The following is a 19,246-nucleotide window of genomic DNA, read 5'->3' on the forward strand; positions in this document are numbered from 1 at the left end:
TTGCTGATCTGACAAAATTACTCCAAGGGTGCATTAATGACCCATCCAGGAAATAAACAAAAAACAGAACAACATTTTAACCCCTGCAAAGCCTCAAACTCCTTAGTTAAAGTCAGCGATCATTAACCAACAAAAAGAAACTGGGCCAAAATGGCGTCTATGGGAGAAATCCAAGGTGAAAAGAGTGCTGATCAGAAACGACACAAAAGCCCGTTTCACATTTGTTTGATCCCCAAGACATTCGTTAAAAATGTATTTGATCTGATGACACAAATGTGCAACAGTTTTTTTTAAAGTGTGAATCCCATTATATCTGGGATAAAGGCAGGAAAAATAATTGTCCATACAGGGTTATTGTCTGGGTCTGCTTTGCTGCTTCGGGATCAAGACAACCTGCAGTAATTGATAAAACCATGAACAATGTCTTGGGGGATTTTGATAGCTTTTTCTTTCAATAAATAAAGTAATTATTACTAAAATAAAGTAATTATTGATCTGAAAACTTATTTTTATATTCACTCGGTTATCTTTAATCTTAAAATTGAATGTGATCTGAAACATTAATGTTACTGAATTAAACTGAAAATTTTCATTGTAAAGCCAAAATTAAGAAACAGCTATATTACCAATGGGTGACAAGATAAAACGTTGATTTTTAAAATTAAAGAACCTGCTCACAGTTGCACCTACCAAGGTGTGTCTCATTATTCCCTCTCCTGCATATGCCGATGTACCGCATGAAGATTATGTGCTGCTAAGGAGACTGAGATGTTTTGGAGTGCAGGGGACGCTCCAGAAGACTTTTTTTTTTAACTCTAGGTGGCATTAGCCGTGTTTTATGGTGTAGCTGTTGGAGCAGCAGCTTATCTACAGCTGAGAGGAAGCGGTTAGATAAGCTCATCAAGAAGGCCAGATCTGTCCTGGGATGCTCCATGGACCCAGTGTAGGTGGAGTGAGACAGAAGAACCTCCAGTAAAAATAACATCAGTGTTGGTTGGTGTCTCCCATCGCATGCATGAAGCTGTTGCAGAGCTGGAGAGCTCCCTCGGTGACAGATTGCTGCATCCTAGATGCACAAAGAAGCGTTATCATAGATCCTTCCTCCCAACAGCTGTTACATTTTATGACCTTAAAGCTCCCAATAAACTCAAGTGTCTACATCCCTGCTGTTGCACATTTATTTTTCTTCCTTGTAAATTATCTATATATATAGTTTTAAATGAATAAATACACATGTGCATGTTTTTTTTAACTTTTTTTAAATGATCCTTCTCATTTGAACACTTCTTTTATCTGAGTTTTCAGTAGCTGTATAGTATTTCAATCTTCTGTTGTAAATTTGCGCTTACTGTACAGTTTCTTCTTATTATTTGTTTTCATATGTTTTACCTTTTTGTGATGGTGCATGCTTTGATTTTCCTGTCACTTTGCTGCAGGGACACCTGAATTTGCCTACTGTGGGACAACAATGGGTATTTGCACTCTGTTCTATTCTACATGACTTTAGGCTGATCTTTCCTTCTAGACACCGAGTATAATGTTGCATGTTTCCTCAGGGTCGCCACACTGTCGACCTGCACAGATCAGTGACAGGATGTCAGACAGCCTGACTGCAGAGCACACACACACACACACATGCAGAGACAGAGGGCTTTGTGCTGCAGCTAACACCATATCTGGAGGACCCACCTGTTAAATAGGTGGAGTGATTGGTAGATTTAGACTCATTAAATAATTAAACAGTTCTGGTAACTTTATCCAATAAGTGTGTAAAGGGATGGGCTCAGCAGAATCCACACCAAACCCGGAGATGGACCGGCTGTTACAGCAGTGCAGACACAGCTCGCCTGATAACTTATTGGAAAGCTATTTAGTTAAAATTGAATTGAATTGAATAAAACCGCCACTGATGAGGCCACATTTTTTAGCCCAGAGTGCAAGACTATTGAAGCCTCACATTTAAACCAATGACTGAAATAAAATAGGTTTTGATGAAATTATTGCGTAACTATATTGGTGTAGTGGTTGGATATCACAGTTTTGTAAAAATATTCCCAAGTTAAGGCCAATTAATTTCTATATTCCCCATGTAAAGCTTTCCATGGGAATCATGGAAACACATTATCCATTTGTGCTTTACTTGTGACGGTATACCTGCACCACAGTCAGTGGTGGGCACAGGTGTGCTAAAGCGTAAACAGATGATTGCAGAACTGACTTTTTTTTTCAGCACATTATCGTTGTCACTAACTTTAGAAACTGTTTGCAGAACGGTTAGTTTCCACTATATTGGGCTTTGATACCTTTAAATACACTAACAACGTTCACAAGGTATTCATCCGTCGTTTACGTCGCTGTCCTGGCTCTCACTACACATCCACACTACACTTCTCTACACCAGTAGCAGTCACAGCTCCACACAAAAAAAATCATTGTTAATAACTGTGCTGTTTTTTGTTTTGCCTTTCTTCTTCTTCTTGTTATGATGCGGTCTTCGGATTGTCAGGTCCCATTGCTCAAAAACAGAGCTCTTTTAGATAAGCCTGTTGGGCTTATCTGTGGATGTCTGTACCAAAATAGGAACCATAAGTATAAATCACAGTACAAAACCTTTTGTTTCTTGAGAAACTTTATGCTCACAAACAAATGGTTTCTTTGATTATATGGGCAATGACTCCCCAAGAGCAGATATTTATAGGCATGGCATGAACTGTGATGTGTTCACATCTTTAAACTTTGGGCTGTTCTTTTGCTTGAAGCCAAGATTTCTATTCATATGGCGAAAAGCATTTTCAATGGGAAATTTCAGTAAGTTGAAAGTAATATGGTATACATTTTTTAAGGTAAAGATTACACGTGTGTTTAAATCAAATCAAACAAATTGACCAATATGAAGAGGAACGACCAGCTAGCAAAAGATGCTTTGATTTGTGTGCCTGTTTAAAGAGATAAGAGGAAGAACCGTTGTTAATTGAAAAATGGCTCCTCCGGAGTTCAGAGCCTCCCCAGAGAATTAAGACTATCTCCGCATGAAGGCTCAAACATCAATATAACACACACCCTGTCTCCAGCACGCTTAAGCACACACAAACACACACACACAGCATGCAGTCCATATGGATGTGCTATCCTCCCACAGACGTGCTGATTCGCACTGACAGCCGTACTGAGAGGCCCAAGCGCTCAGGACACAAATAGTATCAGCTCCCGACCATCAGCCGATCTTCTCCATCATGTGGCTCATATACAGTCCTCTGAGTCATCTCGAGAACATATAGAGAAATCATGATATTTATATCAACTTACAGTAAAGGTGACAGATCTGCTTGTAATTATGTGCAGCAAACTGGAACCAAACGGTGGCTTATCTCCAACATTTCATCAGACTCAGGCTCTAACCAGCTTCCGGCATCTCTGATGCTATTTTTCTGCTGAACATGGATTTGTTTTTTGGTCTTTATTTAAAAAAAAAAACTTTATTAGCTCTACAGAGCTTCTATTTGCCGATTTGGGTGTCATTTGTTGAGTTTGACAATACATTTTTCGAATAAAAGCTCAACTTTCCACTTATATCATCCCATTTTTGGTATTTAAATGTATTTCAGAGTGGACAAAACTACAGACAAACTAAACAAAATTTGATGCTTTTCTGAGTATAAAGCATTTTCAGATTTGTTGTTTTAGCTTCCAAACAAGCTTCCAAAAGTTTCTGGCTAGTTTTGCAGGAAAAAAACTATCAGAAGTTAGAGTAGATAACAGGCCAAAGCAGAGAAAAGTCACTGAGTAAAGAAAACTCAGACAATGGAGGAAATCTGATGCAAAAATTATATGTTGTTTTGCCAAAAGTGACAGTTAAAAGCCAAAGAGTCCCATTGGAGGAATTGAGTTATTAAGTCTAATATTGGATTTTTCATTTAACGTTTTCAACCTTTTCAGCATATGCCTGTGCAGATTCTCAGTCATCCGGGTCATTGCAACAGCAAACAGGCTTAAATCAGAGGCCACTGGACTTTTCTCAGTTCTTTGTCTTTGTCAAAGGAATGCAGCACTGATTTTAACTGTTAGCAATCAGTAGGACCATCTGGTCTTTACACTAAACTTTTGCTTTGTCTTGAGGATTATTGAAAACATACTGCAACATATGGTTGCCCATATGCATGCTTAATTATAAAAATGTTTATTTAGCTCAATTTCTGGTTCTAGTTTCATAGTTTTTTTTTTACATATGAATTTTCCAATCATTCAGAAAGGCAAAAAGATAAATATGTGATTTTCTGCACATTCTTAATCCATTCCTTACAAGGTTATCAACAAAAAATAATAAATAAAAATAACAGAATTTCCAGAGCCAGTTTAACTTTTATTCTCTGATGTATCCTATGGGTTTTAAAAGGCAACTGGCTTGGATATAAATTCAACCTAAGACTTCTGTGTATTCAAAGTCGACACCCACAGAGGACCCTTTTTATTTTTTGACATGTTGATTGACTTTATTTCTAAAACTAGAGGAAATTTCCATATCAAATGTGACTAAATGAATACCCAGTTTCTGCTTCTGTTGCTGGCTGTTTCATATGTCCGGGTTTTGCTTATTTGGTAACAAGTCATTCCATCTGTTGTTCTTGCGCACATTCTGCCGACACAACAAGCAGACTTTAAAGTGTCACTCATCGCACAATAGAGATATGAGACCACTGCTGGAGATCTTGAATCGCATATATGATTTTCTTTTTTTATTTCTTTTACACACTGCTGTATGCGCTGGTCTTCTTCCTTTGTGCTGTCACTCTTTGTCACTACTTGTGCCCCTCGTCTCATTTTTCTCCATCGTTAAAGTGCACACATGCTTGCAGAGGCAGAGCCTCGCATGCCGCTGGATAGATCCTGGTTCGTGTCTCAGCCTCACCTGGACTGCAGCCTGGTGACAGGTGACATTATGGAGGAGGAAGAGGGCGCAGGAGGAGGAGGAGGAGGAGGGGAGATGGAGGAGGAGTGATCGACAGTGAAATAAATTGGACAGAATGAGGAGGTGATGAGATGGAGAAGTTGAGGACAGAGATGTGGAGACATCCAGGGTTAAGAGACATAATAAATATTAATGTGAGGTGCAAATGAAATGGCTGTTTTTTTTGTTTTTTTCAATTGTGTGTGTAGTCTCAGTTTTGTAACCAGTAGATCTGGTTATATCTTTAAAATGTAACGACAAAAGCTTCTCAGATTTTCATGTCAGATCTATCTGGTCAAACTGAGTGCAGGATGAAGGTTTTTACAGATTAACGAGTCAGATTATGTACTCCACACCTCAAACAGAGATGAATTCAAAGTTCAAACATCGGCAAATTTATTCTAAAAATTAGAGACAACAGTTCTGAGGGGCTGCAAATGACGTCAAGATCAATGTTCTGTTAATGACATAATTAAAGGTTTCAATGTCAGCGGATTAGGGGGGATAATCTCGCTTTAAACCACCCAGGTTATGCCTTTCAAAACTGTAACACATTGGTGCTATCACATTGTTCCCAACAACACCGACAGTAACTTTACTCAGAGATTCTGGTCCACATTAACTTGACACATTTGTTCTAGATGTGTTGGCTGTATAGCCACGATTGCCACAGGAGTACAGTGAGCTCATTTGTGATTTGGGCTTTCTGACATGTTGCCTCATCCTGTGGGACGTAGCCATCAGAAAATGGGTAGACTGTGATCACGAGGAACTAGACATGGTCAACAACCATACTTATGGTGTTTACATGATGCTCAGTTAGCATACAGTGATCTATACCCCAGACCATGACACCACCACCAGCCAGCCTGAACTATCATATAAAACAAGAAGGATTCAAGCTTTCATGTTGTCTGTAGCCAAATTCTGACCGTCACCATCTGAATGTTGCAGCTGAAAAAGAGTCTCATCGGAATTTCCAATCTATTAATGTCCAATTTTGGTGCATCTATGTGAATTGCGGCTTCAGTTTCTGCTTCTTGGCCAAAAGGAGCGGCTACCGGTCCGTCCCCTACTGCTGTAGCCCAGCTGCGTCAATGCTTGGCGTGTTGTGTGTTAAAAGCTTGTATTTGATATACAGGACCTTGGGGTTCAGGCATTGAGATGCCATTACCCTTCTTTTATCTCAAACCACTCTGCCCATTTTCATTAAACTTTGCAGCTCGTTTTATAGTTATCCTCACGTTGTGCCTGTAGGTTTACTTTGCCTTCTTTTCATTAAACCTTCAAGTCACTATGTAGCTCCCAAAGTCCTGTCTGCACTTCGGTCCAGCAACCACCTCACCTAACATGATAGGATGGATGAAAAAAAAAAAGATTTATTTTAGTGAAGTCATCTTTTATTTCTGTCTATGTCTAGCAACACTATTAATGTCCTAATCCCTAAAGACATATTTATGTGCCATAAACCTACAAAGAAAACCAAACAATGTTAATGCTTTTAGTGTGGTTTCTATCTGAAGGCTTTTTTTCATGAATGTTCAAAGGAGTATAGTGCAAGTTTTGAAGTTAAATATTGTTTATTTTCTTTCCCATACATGCCCTTATAATTGCCCGATGTGTAAAATTAGTTATCCTGTATTCAGCCCAGTTGTCTCTATAGGCTGCATTAGTCCGTTTATGAAAGAGTGATTAGGGCTGAATTTTCCGGGCTTGCATGTGACATGCTGCACGCTCTCGTTAACCGGGCTACTTTGTGGAGTCTCTGCCGTAATCGATGTATTAGCGAGAGAACATGGGTTAACTTCAACATTTGTAACTTTCTAACCGCAGAAGACATTACGCCTCTGAACAAAAGAGCTGTGTAGTCTCAGCGCCAGGTGCTTTTCCACTTCTCCCATGCACAACTCGGGTGTCATTTCAACCTGTTGCCAGAAGTGGAGACGTCTACAAAAATCCTGGAATTTATCAGATTAGATTAGATTCAACTTTATTGTCATTACACAGGTACAGGTACAAGGCAACGAAATGCAGTTCAGGTCTAACTAGAAGTGCAATAGCAGCAAGTGCAGGATAAGCAGTGGTTCCATATGTACAGGACATTGATTATTACTGAATAAATATGGAGATGTATACTATTATAGACAGAATTATTATGCTATGCTCCTTTAAATACAGCTTGACCTTGAAGATGCAATGACACAGAAAGAATTGAGCTTGTGCCTGCTGAGTGAATGTCATTCTGAGAATCTTTTAAAATTATATATATATATATATATATATATATATATATATATATATATATATATATATATATATATATATATATATATATTAGGGCTGGGCAACGATTAAAATATTTAATCGCGATTAATCGCCCTGATTAATCGCGATTAATCGCGATTAATCGCATTGTATTTACAAACTCCAAGAATGAATTCAAAAGTAGTGTAAAGAGCACTTTTATTTTAATGTTCTGCTGCCATATGAACAAAAGTGTTGTAACATTTGTACCACCTATTTTATACTGGATATTTTCAACCCATCTATTGAATTTAGTGCACTAGTTGATCTTTTCTTCATAAGAGAACAAGCACTGCAGCCAAAATATGGCCTTTTTTGACCTGCTGTATATTAGCCAGTCCCTAAGCTTGATGTATCATGAAACTGTTGACCTTTTGGGTTTTGTGGTTTTTATTTTATTATTACAATTTAATAATAATAATAATAATAATAATAATAATAATAATAATAATAATAATGTTATGTTCAGTGTTTTTTCGCTAATCCACCTCTTATTTATTTCAATCCTTATGTAATTTTGTCTGTGTTGTATGCACCTGCCTGTTGCTTTAATCCTATAAATTTCCCCGTCGTGGGATAAAAAAAGGATTAACTAATGTTATCTTATCTTAAATAACACTTTTTAATATATGTACTGGGTTCTTTCAATGTCTTAATTACATGTTATGTGTGGGCTCCAGTAACATCCATCCATCCATCCATCCATCCACTGATCTACCTGGATGTTCCCTGGAGGACTGAAACGCCTCAGTCAGAGACGTCAGTCTGTGGGTCTGTCGGGGCAGTGAGAGAAGTTTCGTCTCCTCTCTCCGTTTCTGGGGCTCGACGTTTTCATGTTTTTTCACGTGCTTAGATAAATTTGTTGTGTTTCCACTTAAATGAACCGGCTTTTTACAAAACATACAGCTTGATTTCATTTACGGTATTAAAATAAAGCCGAACGGTGCTACTTCCTCTGTTCATGTTTTTTCGCTGCTGCGTTCTCTCTCAGCTGTTTGTTTGTCAAGTTTGTGTGAGAGCTGAGTGGGCGGGCCAGGCTGAGCCTGCGTGCTGATTGGCTGGCGCCGCTGAGCCATGTACGAGAGGGGAGGGGGAGCGAGAGAGTGCTGCCGTGAGACAGCGCGCTGCAGTCAGCGGGCGTGCTGACTGACACTGACTGAAAGCATGTGATCAACATGCGTTAATGCGCGATAAAATAAATATCGCCGTTAATAGTCTAATGAATTAACGCGAAATTAACGCGTTAACTTGCCCAGCCCTAATATATATATATATATATATATATATATATATATATATATATATATATATATATATATATATATATATATATATATATTACATCACAATATCTATGTGAACAAAATTCTGTGTGAAGTGCAATAATTTTATGCTAATACTGTATTTTCCCAGTGGTATAACCATTCATTTTTCATGCTAATTTAATATTCAATCAGCACATCAGACATAAATGACATTGCCCAAAATGTCTAAGGTCACAGAGAGTAGGAGGAAGTCCAGATAAGACAGAGGAAAGAATAGAATAAGGGTATATCACAGCTGGTATCATTATCGGAAGATTTACCAACAGTATTAATATCGCCACATTTTCTAATGTCACGCATCCCAAAGCAGAACATCACGGGCAAAAAGAGACAGAATTGCGGGCAGACATCTCCGCTGTGACTTAGTTAGTATTATTTATGGAGACGGCACTCTTGTGTTGTAACATTACAAGAATATAAATCTCTGCCTGTCTGTCGTTTTCACATCAGCTAAACCCTCCTCACTGCCAGTATTTTCATGTATTTATAAGGCTCTTGAACAGCCTTAACTGTTTTAATCTCACACTGCTTTAATGGAAAATGAACAAAACACTATGGCCGGCAAAGCTCTGAATGTCACCTTGTCTTAACGTAGGAAAATCCCTGGCTTGTGTGAGCAGGATTGGTGCCATATGCCCGTTATAAAAGAAAGATTTATTGTCTGTGATCAAAAACAGCAATTAGTTTATCAAGAATTAATGTTTCAAACACTGGACTACTTCTCCTGTTCCTTGAAGACCTTCCTCTTCTCATCGTTAGGGACGTATTTGCATCGTCAGGCAACAATAACCCTAACATTGAGCTGAATAGATGCCGGGGTCAATGATTCATGTGTCCCAATTGCCCCATTAGTGACCTTAACTGCCCTATTGGTGTCAATACAATTTATAAGCCAGCTTCTTCCAACCATGTCCACAAATGAAGAGGCCTTATGGATAAGGGGAGAAACAGGACAAAAGGTGCTGCTACCTTCTACTTAGAGCACCTAAAACTTTGATTTAGTCTGAAGCCAAACAGCTTTAATAATAAGTAAAAAGCTTAATTTGGGTTAAACACCCAAAACAACCATTAGAGTTGTACTATATACGTTACAGGGGCATGAATGGATTTAGCTGCAACTTTGGGTCCACAAACAATCAGGGGCCTCTAATTAATCCTTGACCATAGAGCTCAAATTTTTAGATTTGTTTATTGAGAATGAGAATACTATTAAATTTGATTTTACGATCCTGGCACAGATAAATTAGAATATTTTAAATGTGAGGAATTTCAAAAGTTTTTTTTGCTCTCTAGATACTTTTTATTCTGGGTTTTAAACTCGACCTTAGGCTCTTGAAATGTGTTTGGGTGCCATACAAAGTATTGAAATAGCTTTTTAGTTTAAAAAAATGTATTGAACAAAGATATTGATTCCAAACTGTAATTCAAAGGGTCTAAGCGAACCAAGCTTTTACAGATAGGTAAACAACTAGGGGAAAGTTTGATACTCAAAGGTTCTTGATGTCACAAAAAACATAGAAAAATCTATTAACCATGTCAAGAAAGGGACTCAGTTTCATGCAGTTTGGAATCACAAATCTCCTGAGAACCTTGTACACCACAACTCTGCAGAGCAGTGTCTGCATTACAGAAAACGAGGCTTTAATTCATCAAGACTTGCTCCACACCATCACTCGCAAACAAAACACCATTATGTTTAAACTTTGCTGCGGCGAGTTGCAGAGATGCAGAGTCTGACTGAGCTCCTCCAGGTCTGAGACCGTGGTTGAGAACCACGGTCTCGGGCCTGGAGGAGCTCGCTCTCTAAATTATAACCACCTTAACAAAGTGGAGAGGTTTCAGAAACCTATCCTTGGGGGATACGTAGTTGTTCTGTCTCCCACGACTCTCCTGGCAAATTGATCTAAAAGGAGGAGTGACAGACAAAGAGGGGTTCGGTGATCTTTCTCAACACCAGACCACGTAAATGACCCCCTCCACACTAACGTCACCGCTTGTGGGCCGGCGCATTGGGATCGAGAGCAAATGAGCCATCCAACAAGATTAGATCAAGTTGATTGGACGGGCCAGTAAAGAGCTAAAAAGAGATCAAATAATTCAAAAGCAGGTCAAGTTTGGTTTCTCTTGTGGTATTTTCAGTGGCTTTCCCCTAAGGCCCTGACATACTGGGCAGCATGCTTCATTGGCAATGTTTTCCCACACTAAATATTGACTTTTGTCCCTGGACTTTCTAGACCTCTTCATTAAGACTGAAAGGTTGCTAACTTTTCAAAAGGCTGTAAGAAAAGTAGATTTCCCCCCCGCCCCCCTGTGCCTTATTGCTGGCCGCAGTTCAAGTTTCTATATATAGCGCATTAAAATAAAACTGCAATGTTGGCCAAGGACAAAAATTAAAAGAACCCCTCCCCATATTTCTCATGCTATATTAAAAGCCGGTGAGGACAGGTGTGCTTTCAAATGAGACTTAAAAACATTGAAAGTTGGAGCTTGGGGGGAGATTATTCCACAGTTTAGGGCAGGGGTGTCAAACTCATTTTGGTTAAGGGGCGCATACAGCTTAATCTGATCTCAAGGGGGCCACACGAGTAAACTCATTGCAAGATTATATAGAACTAATAAATGTGGACTTGTTGTTGATTTTTATATTAAGTTAATTTCACTTTTACACAATATATTATGAATACCTCAGTGTTTTTAAGAAAAGTATGTGCAATTTCAACAATACTTTTACTCAGTTAAACATTTACTTGTGCATTATGCATAAGAACTGATCACAGTGATTATACAATGTTGAAAAACATTTATTCACATTTTTTGGAACTTAAAAACACTGTCCTGCATGACAAAATACATCAAACAGATAAAAATTAAGAAATGATTTGAATTTTTCCACACCTGAAGCTTAATCTGCTAATTAAAACAGAGCGCCCCTCGTGGACAATATAGGAACTGCATATTTTCAATTAAACGAAGTACGTGTTTTTTTCTTCAATAATTGTTTTATCATTCTCTTCCTTTTATCTTGTCCACTTGTGAAAGTCAAATCTGATGAGCTCTTTGTGGCATCTTAATGCCACATTGCCAGGCAGGACACTGGAAAAAATAAAATAAAAAAAATTATAATGATAATGCATTTATCCACAGGGCCGGACTAAATTGTTCGGCGGGCCGGTTCCGGCCCGCGGGCCGTATGTTTGACACCCCTGGTTTAGGGTCTACAACCTTAAACATGCGTTACCTCTGTAAACCAGCCAGGACCTTAGTACAGCTAAAAACAGGGGATCATTAGATTTAAAGGACCTGAAGGGCGAACAAGACTCCAGGAGGTCAGACAGATACTCAGGAGCCAGTCTGCCTTAAAACTCAATAATACAACTTTTAAATTTATTAAAAAAAAATAGGCAGCCAGTGAAGAGACGAACTGCAGCATTTTGCTCCAAATGCAGTTTTGCACGGCAGGTCGGACAAACACCAACATAAGAAGAGTTACACTAATCCAGTTGGGTTGTAATTAAAGAACGGATCACCTGATAATCAGAAGTCACATGATGTCTCCGGTTAGTTGTTTTTTTTCACGTCTCCGTGTTGAGTAACAACATGTAATGAGGCCGAAGTTTTTCCTTCATGTAAACCAACATTCTTTCAGTGAGTGATGCTTAATAATTCATAGCAGAGGATAATCACTTGCACAGTGACTCTGCTCCGTGTTTGCTTGGAGAGCCACGGCTGTTTGTTCTGCCTTATAGGCCAGGGAAGAGTGTGTGTTAGTGTGCGTTTCAGACACTGTTGTACAGACGCTTTTGCTGCAGGACAGTGAGCCGAAGCGTTACGGAGCAGAAGATACACTTGAAACGGGAGCGTGAGAGCCACGATCGGGGAGTCTGCCGCCGTGTTCAGCAGCCCTTGAACTAACGACTAACACAGCTTCGCATTTTCTTTTGTTTACACTACGTCTGTCTGTGTCAGCTTGTCTCGTGGCCCTCCTGCTTTCTAGTTTCTGAGTTTTTTTTCCTGAAAAGTCGCATCTGAACTGCTTCTTTTATCTTTTATTTTATCATCCAAAGAAGCGAGTTTTGGTGTGCTTTCAGATTAAAACCCCCTCCGCTGTGCTACCCTTGATGCACTTTATTAGATTAGAGGCTAAAAGGTCTATTTTCTACCGTCTCTTCCAATTTCGATGTGCTGTCATTGGATCACGGGTCAGTTCAGCTCTGTCTGTTTGTGTTATCTGTGCTGCCTTGTAAAAGGATTCGTTTGGCTTGAAGTTTTTCACACTTTTTAATGTTTTTTTTTTTAGTACAGCATAATGTGTCATTGTGAAGTGGAAAGTTAGCTATACATGGTTTTCCTTTGAACTCAGTCAGAGGCCCTTAAACAAAATCCAGTTTAACCAATTGCCTTCAGAAGCCAGTTTATTTATTTATTTAAGCTCAGTATAAAGCCAGCTGGTCTGTGAACACATCAGATGTTTATTACAGAACAACCCGGGTATTAAAGTAGGAACCCAGCAGAACGGTCAGAGAGAAAGTTGGGGGAAGGTCTTATTCTATTCGATTAAATTTTATTTATATAGCACCAATTCACAACACATGTCATCTCAAGGGACTTTGCAAAGTCAAATTAAATCAAATCATCCAGAAAGATTGCATCGAGTCTAGACAAGCAGCATTCACTCCTCCTGAAGGAGCATAGAGCCACAGGGAGAGTCGTCTGCATTGTCCATGGCTTTGCAGCAATCCCTCATACTGAGCAAGCATGTAGCGACAGTGGAGAGGAAAACTCCCCTTTAACAGGAGGGAAACCTCCAGCAGAACCAGGCTCAGTGTGAACATCTGCCTCGACCGTCTGGGGGTTACAGAAGACAGAGCAGAGACACAAAAAGCACAGAAGCACACATTGATCCAGGAATCTGTTCTACATTAGATGGTAGTAGCGGGTGATCTGTCTCCTCTGGGTAATGTCACAGCTAACAGAACACCAGACCAGTTGTACCTACTATGAAGAGAAAAATGACAGAGATAAACATAAAGTTAAAAGTTGAAATAACAACAAACAAAGCACATTGGAGAGCAGTAGGAGAATTCAGTAGAGTGAGAAATATAGGCCCTGATGTCCTCCAGTAGCCTAAGCCTATAGCAGTAAAACTATAGAGGTAGCTCAGGGTAACATGAGCCACTCTAGTTATAAGCTTTGTCAAAAAGTAAAGTTTTAAGATTAGTCTTAAAAGTAGACGGGGTGTCTGCCTCACGGACCAAAACTGGGAGTTGGTTCCACAGGAGAGGAGCCTGATAGTTAAAGGATCTGCCTCCCATTCTACTTTTAGAGACTCTAGGAACCACCAGCAGAACTGCAGTCTGAGAGCGAAGTGCTCTGTTAGGAACATACGGGGTAATCAGAGCTCTGATATATGATGGAGCTTGATTATTGAGGGCTTTATACGTGAGAAGGAGAATTTTAAATTCTATCCTTGATTTAGCAGGAAGCCAGTGGAGAAATTTGATCTTGTTAATTTAAAGAAGAGCCATGCTACAAAACATTAACCCAAGCTCTAATTACCTCAAGATGCTATCATCTAAAAATTAAAAGAGTGTGGCACAACTGGAAACCTGCATAGATGTGGTCATCCACCTAAAGTGACGTGGCGGGACAAGGAGAGTGTTAATATGTGAAGTCAATGGGTTCATGGTAACCCTGCTACAGTGTCATGATTTAGGTGACTGAGTTGTTGTTTGTCAGCTCAGTCACCTCCCAGCCACTACTCAGCACCAGATCAGCTCCACCTGCTGCTACTAATTAGTCCCAACTCGGCTCACCTGTCACCCTGCCTTTGTATACCTGCTTCACTCATCCTCTCCCTGCCAGAACTTCTCGTCTCGTATCTAATGTGCCGCTGCTTTGACGCTCCCAGTTACTGTGTGTTCAGCCTGTTGGACTCAGTTTCTCTGCCTATGGTCAGCTCTCACTGAGGAGGTTTCCCAGTGCCTGTGTGCTGCTTATGTCTGCCCTGTTTCACGTGAGTTCCTGCCATCTGCTTGCATAACTGTTCAAGTCTGTCACTGCCTGCCTCACCTTGTTCACTTCTCGCAATAAACGTTTTTAAATTGAAACCCTGAGTCCGGCTGAATATCGGGTTCTCCAGCAGTAAACATTACATACAGCTCAGGTGGGAGAATCTGTTGACCAGATAACTATTAGTGGTCCACTCAACAAACCTGACCTCAAGAGAAAAGTAGGAGGAAGAAAGCAATAGCTAAAAGAAGTTCAAACGGAGTCAATTTTCCATTTACTCCAAGCCAAACTAACATTGTTCATTAACCTGAATATGCCCATAGTGAAACGAAGTGGTGGCAGCATCATGATGGGGGATTCTCTTTATAGAATCATGGCTGGAGCTAAATATAGGGTAATCCTGGAAGAAAACCTGTTATACGCTGCATAAAGGCCCATTCATACCCTACGTTTGGCCTACACGTCCGTATTTCTGTCCGTACGTTCTATCCGTTGACTCCTTCATACCTCCGTCCATTGAGGTGTGCAATAACCAATATTTCCTCTAGGTGGCAGTGCTGGGCGCCAATGATTCGTCACTGATCAAACATGGTGACGGTCCAAGACGTGATTTTGTTGTATTTGCTCCATAAGTAAACTTTTTGTTTGTCCCTGTGCCCCGGACACGACACATCATATGTGTGGGTAGTTCCTTGAATCCCACCATTGTTTAAAGCCCAGAATTATAACCTTCTTCGTGATTTTGTTGACATTTTGTACTACAAACTCAATAGCGCCCCCACCGTTTCCGGTAGTATTGCTCCGTATTGATCCGTTTCGTCCGTAATCGTAAGCTCCCAATTTTCGTGTCAAAATACGGACGAAATCGACGGTTAGAACGTATGAAACACTCCACACGTATCCGTATCCGTCTTTTCGTGAGGTATGAATGGGCCTTAAGACCTGAGACTGAGGCAGCAGTTCAGCTTCCAGTAGGACAACATCTATAAACACAAAGCCAGTGCTACAGTGGAAGTTTAGATTAAAGAATGTTCAGGTCTTAGTATGGCCTAGTCAAAGTCTCGACCAACCCAATTTAAGTTCCTAATGGAAATCTGTGATTAGAGTTGGTCAAAGACACTCTCACAGAAAAGAATGGGGGAAGTCCCCAGTCTCTGGATGTGTAAAGACTAGCAGACATGCAGCTGTGCTTACAGTAAAAGGTGGTTCTACCTTTGTGCAACTCACACTACTCAGATTTTAATTTGTAAAACATTTTAAAGCTACGTATGTAAAACCTTCCTTCCATTTCCACAATTATACACAACGTTGTATTGCATGATCAAATAAAAAACATTGTTTGTGCTCATAATACCATAATGTTGAGGAAATGGTGACCTGGTAGTTAGAGCAGGGCGCTTGCGTCCTGGAGAGGCAGCAAGTTCCTGGGTTCGAATCCCACAGACTGCCACTGTGGGTCACTGAGCAAGACCCTTTTCCCCCGGCGCCACTAGGTGGCAGCCCACTGCTCCCTAAGGAGTGGGTTAAATACAGAGGACTGGTCTCATTGGAGTTTAATGTTACACAGTGGCACAGTTGCTTGCAACTAGAAGGTCCTGGGTTCAAATCCCAGACTGGGCTCTTTCTTTCAGCATGGACAAGACTGTTGTTTGGTCTCTCCAAATTGCCCTTAGGTGTGTTGGTCTGTAGTTGTTTGTCCAGTTTCAGGTTTACCCTGCCTCTGGCCCAATGACCGCTTTAGATAAGCCCCAGCCCCCCTGCAATCTGCACGAATAAGCGGGTATAAATGGATGGATGTTGCAATGAAAAATAAAAATGATTATTATTGTAAATGATGCGGTCGTCGTTTTGGAAGACACTGAACCCTGATGGTCACGCTTCGCTTTCAGCTTTTTCTTTTTCTGCATTTCCCTCTCTAATTTTCTTCTCTGTTCATGTCAAAGCTGCATATAAATAGTCTAAAATGTATTTCCCCTGTCAAAACAAATTCTTCAACTCCTCTGTCTTACCGCGACGCCGTTCTTCAGCTCTGACGGTCAGCAATTCATTATGTGACTCGACTTTGGTTCTCAAAGAAACCTTCCAGAATCCCACCGCTCCCTCTCCAGCGAGGGATTTGGATGATCAGACTCCCGAGGGATCAAATGGCCATTAAACATCCCCACTGTTTGCGTTTGCGTTCGCTTTCCTCCCACCACATCCCTCGTTCGCTTTCCCCTCAATCATCCTTTTTCTTTCCTCTCCTTCCAGCAGAGCAAACAGAGCTGCTGTTTGCTCTTTGTTCCCCCCTCGTTCATCTTTCATCCCTGTGAATGTGTGCGTGTTTCTGGGTGCGTTTGGTCTGCACGACCTCAGCGGGAGCTTCTGGAAAGTTTAGGTCAGTGTCAGCAGACCAAGTCAGTGTTACCAGGGTAAGAAATACAAAGAATGTGGAGATACGAATAAAAAAAACTGTTTTTTCTTCTCTGAAAGGGGAGACATGTTGAATATGAATGAGAAGCAGGGGTTGGTTTTGTGTAATAGCATACATAAAGATGAATAGGAAAACAACGGCGTTTCTGCAACCTGAATTCTGAACTGACAGCTGTTTATGCTGCAGAAAAAAAAAAAACATTTAAAGGTCTTCACAGACTTGGACCAGAGCCAGAAGTAGAAACAATGTCCTGTTTTCTGTATGTTTTCAGTCTCTAGGCCACACACAGAGCTAATTTCTTTTCCCCTACAGGACCTACTATTGTGGAGCCAGTTTTTTTTTTAATTATAATTTTTTTTTTTGTAGCATCACTGTTGCATTTCTCTTGAATAACAAGCAAAAGGTCCGGTTTTGATATTTAATTTATGTGCAGACCTGAGCAGAAGTCGTGAGTCATACCTTATTTCTGTGTTTTGCTTCCAAGCAGTTGAACTTGGCTGTTTTTCACTCATTTTTACATCCAGTACGTTTCATGGTAGAGTAGAGCTCAATAGTGTCCTGATTATTACAATCTTTTAAAAGTTTCTCTTTACTCATTGCGATCATGGGAAATAAAATAAAAAAATTAACTCCAGAGTAAAAAAGCCATAAAACTTATTATGAATTATTATTATTAATTCATAATAATTAGGATAATTATCAAAAGGTAATTTTTATAAATTGGAAGATCAAACTAAAAACATTTTTTTTCTGCTTTATTTAAAAACCTCCGCTTAGGTTTCTTTGTAGTAATCTTAATCTGCCTCTTTCCTGTCCTCTCCTCCGTCCAGGCGGACGGCAAGATGGTGGACGGGAGCCTTCTGGGAGACGCCAACGGCGTGGAACCTTCACCGGGGAGAGTGAAGGACTCTGGGAAGTGGCAGAAGCCCAGGTTCTCCAGGAAAGCGTTGATGAAATGCTGCCTGGTGAAATGGATCATCGCCAGCACGCAGCCTCAGGACAAAGGTGAGACGAGACGCAGACGGACCCGGAATGAGTGCTGGTGAGACTGACAGGAATGAATCCACAGCTGCTGTTTGCCTCGGATTGATTGCTGCCTTGAATGGATGGATGGATGGATGGAGACCCCTGTGGGCTCCACTGACTTATTGTGTCTGGCAGTAGACCTCGGGGTCAAGCATCCAGAGATCGTTGAAGTGCATATACTCGTTTATCAGATGTGTCGGTTGAGCATTAACATTCTCTACACATCTCCTAAGTGCCTGCTTTTGTTTTCCTGCTGATCCTTTTAGCTGTTCACAGAAACGGACACATTTTCCACTCAATAAAATCTGTAAATTGTTCTGAGTTACGCGTTTTTAACACTGTGATATTATAAAATCATCAGGAAATGCTGTGAAAATAGGTTTAACTTTAAAGAACTATAGTCAATATACATGGAAGAGGGTCAAGAGGAGCGGGATTCGTCTGAGGATGAGGAGGCAGAGGTTGAGCCGTCTCCTGCTTCCCACCACGATTCTCTCCAGCATTTAGTCGCTTTGTAACAAAACGGATGAGCTTCAGGCAGACATCCTTCGTCTTCATACGGAAAAGCGTGTGTGCTGGCCCTAACCAAAACGTGGGTTTTATATATCGACTAACTGTGTCCAAAATCAGGGGCAGCATTCTTCGCAGAACCCGGTCTATGTAAGCTTTATATGATGTCGAGTTGTTGTCAGTGTTAGTCTGGCTTTTTTTTTTTTTTTTTACCTCTACAGGGAGTTTCTTCAGATTTTTATTACTGTGGTCTACATTTATCCCCAAGGCCAACACTGAGAAACTTCAGCTTCTGTCTCCAGACGCGCTTGTTTTTATTTTGGGCGATTTTAATTGATGTAAACTGAGGTTTTTGGGAAGAGTCAGGTATTCCTGTTTCTCAGGTGAAAGCTTATCCTAACAATAAGCCATGGATAAATAAGTCCCTGAGGAAATTAATAATAAAGAAACACAAAAGATAAGGAAAAGAGAGGCCAAAAAAGCTGGTTATTATAGAAAAAAAAAAAAAAGCCAAACCCATTTATAGGGACAACATTTTTAGAGCAACAACTTAAAAACATTTTGAAAGAGAGTCACATGAAAAGCGAAATATATTCTCCCTTATCACCCACTTCATAGAGAGTGAGAGCTCCTGTCATCTGGAAAAATATTTAGATAGCCTAAAGCAAGCACCAACAGACGGAAAAAAACTATCCTTATTTAGACAAATTTTAA

General features: G+C 40.2%; 1 protein-coding gene across 5 annotated transcripts in view; it reads left to right on the plus strand.

The window, feature by feature from the left end:
• Positions 1-19,246, plus strand: part of kcnip3b (Kv channel interacting protein 3b, calsenilin) — an 85,558-nt gene that overhangs the window by 25,143 nt on the left and 41,169 nt on the right. For 4 of the 5 annotated variants that reach the window (XM_036143939.1, XM_036143941.1, XM_036143940.1 and 1 more), the window contains one exon: positions 17,827-18,001. In XM_036143939.1, coding sequence (XP_035999832.1) covers positions 17,827-18,001 — 175 coding nt within the window. Of the gene's footprint in view, positions 1-14,437; positions 14,588-17,826; positions 18,002-19,246 lie in introns of those variants that run through there. The other variant, XM_036143943.1, reaches the window with a different exon arrangement.

The sequence above is a fragment of the Fundulus heteroclitus genome, chromosome 12 (genome assembly GCF_011125445.2).
Source record: "Fundulus heteroclitus isolate FHET01 chromosome 12, MU-UCD_Fhet_4.1, whole genome shotgun sequence".
NCBI classification, from domain to species: Eukaryota; Metazoa; Chordata; class Actinopteri; order Cyprinodontiformes; family Fundulidae; genus Fundulus; species Fundulus heteroclitus.